Source organism: Eimeria tenella, genomic scaffold (assembly GCF_000499545.2).
Source record: "Eimeria tenella Houghton genomic scaffold, Eth_scaff2348, whole genome shotgun sequence".
In the NCBI taxonomy this organism is placed as follows: domain Eukaryota; phylum Apicomplexa; class Conoidasida; order Eucoccidiorida; family Eimeriidae; genus Eimeria; species Eimeria tenella.
Genome location: NW_013542209.1, coordinates 1 through 249, shown reverse-complemented (window position 1 = coordinate 249; position 249 = coordinate 1). Strand labels below are relative to the sequence as shown.

At 51.8% G+C, this 249-nt stretch overlaps 1 protein-coding gene across 1 annotated transcript in view; it reads left to right on the top strand.

The window, feature by feature from the left end:
• ETH_00037005 (transcription elongation factor SPT4, putative) overlaps positions 1 to 163 on the top strand; it is a gene marked incomplete at both ends in the record, with an annotated part of 504 nt that extends 341 nt beyond the window's left edge. Inside the window, one exon of the mRNA XM_013374888.1 lies at positions 69 to 163. Coding sequence (XP_013230342.1) covers positions 69 to 163 — 95 coding nt within the window. The remainder of the gene's footprint in view (positions 1 to 68) is intronic.
• Between the last annotated feature and the right edge of the window lie 86 nt (positions 164 to 249).

Sequence of the window (249 nt, the reverse complement as noted above, 5' to 3'; positions counted from 1 at the left end):
GTCTAGGGTTTAGGGTTTAGGGTTTAGGGTTTAGGGTTTAGGGTTTAGGGTTTAGGGTTTCTGTGCAGCTGAAGGCGTGCCTGGCTGCTACGCAATAAAAGTTTTGGGCGATTTGCCGGACAGCATTAAAGACGATGCTCACCGCTTTGCCTTCACTGAGTAAACCCTAAACCCTAAACCCTAAACCCTAAACGCATAGCCCCGAGTCCGAAGAGGCTTCCGCCTCTCTCAGAGCCGCAGCAGCAGCAG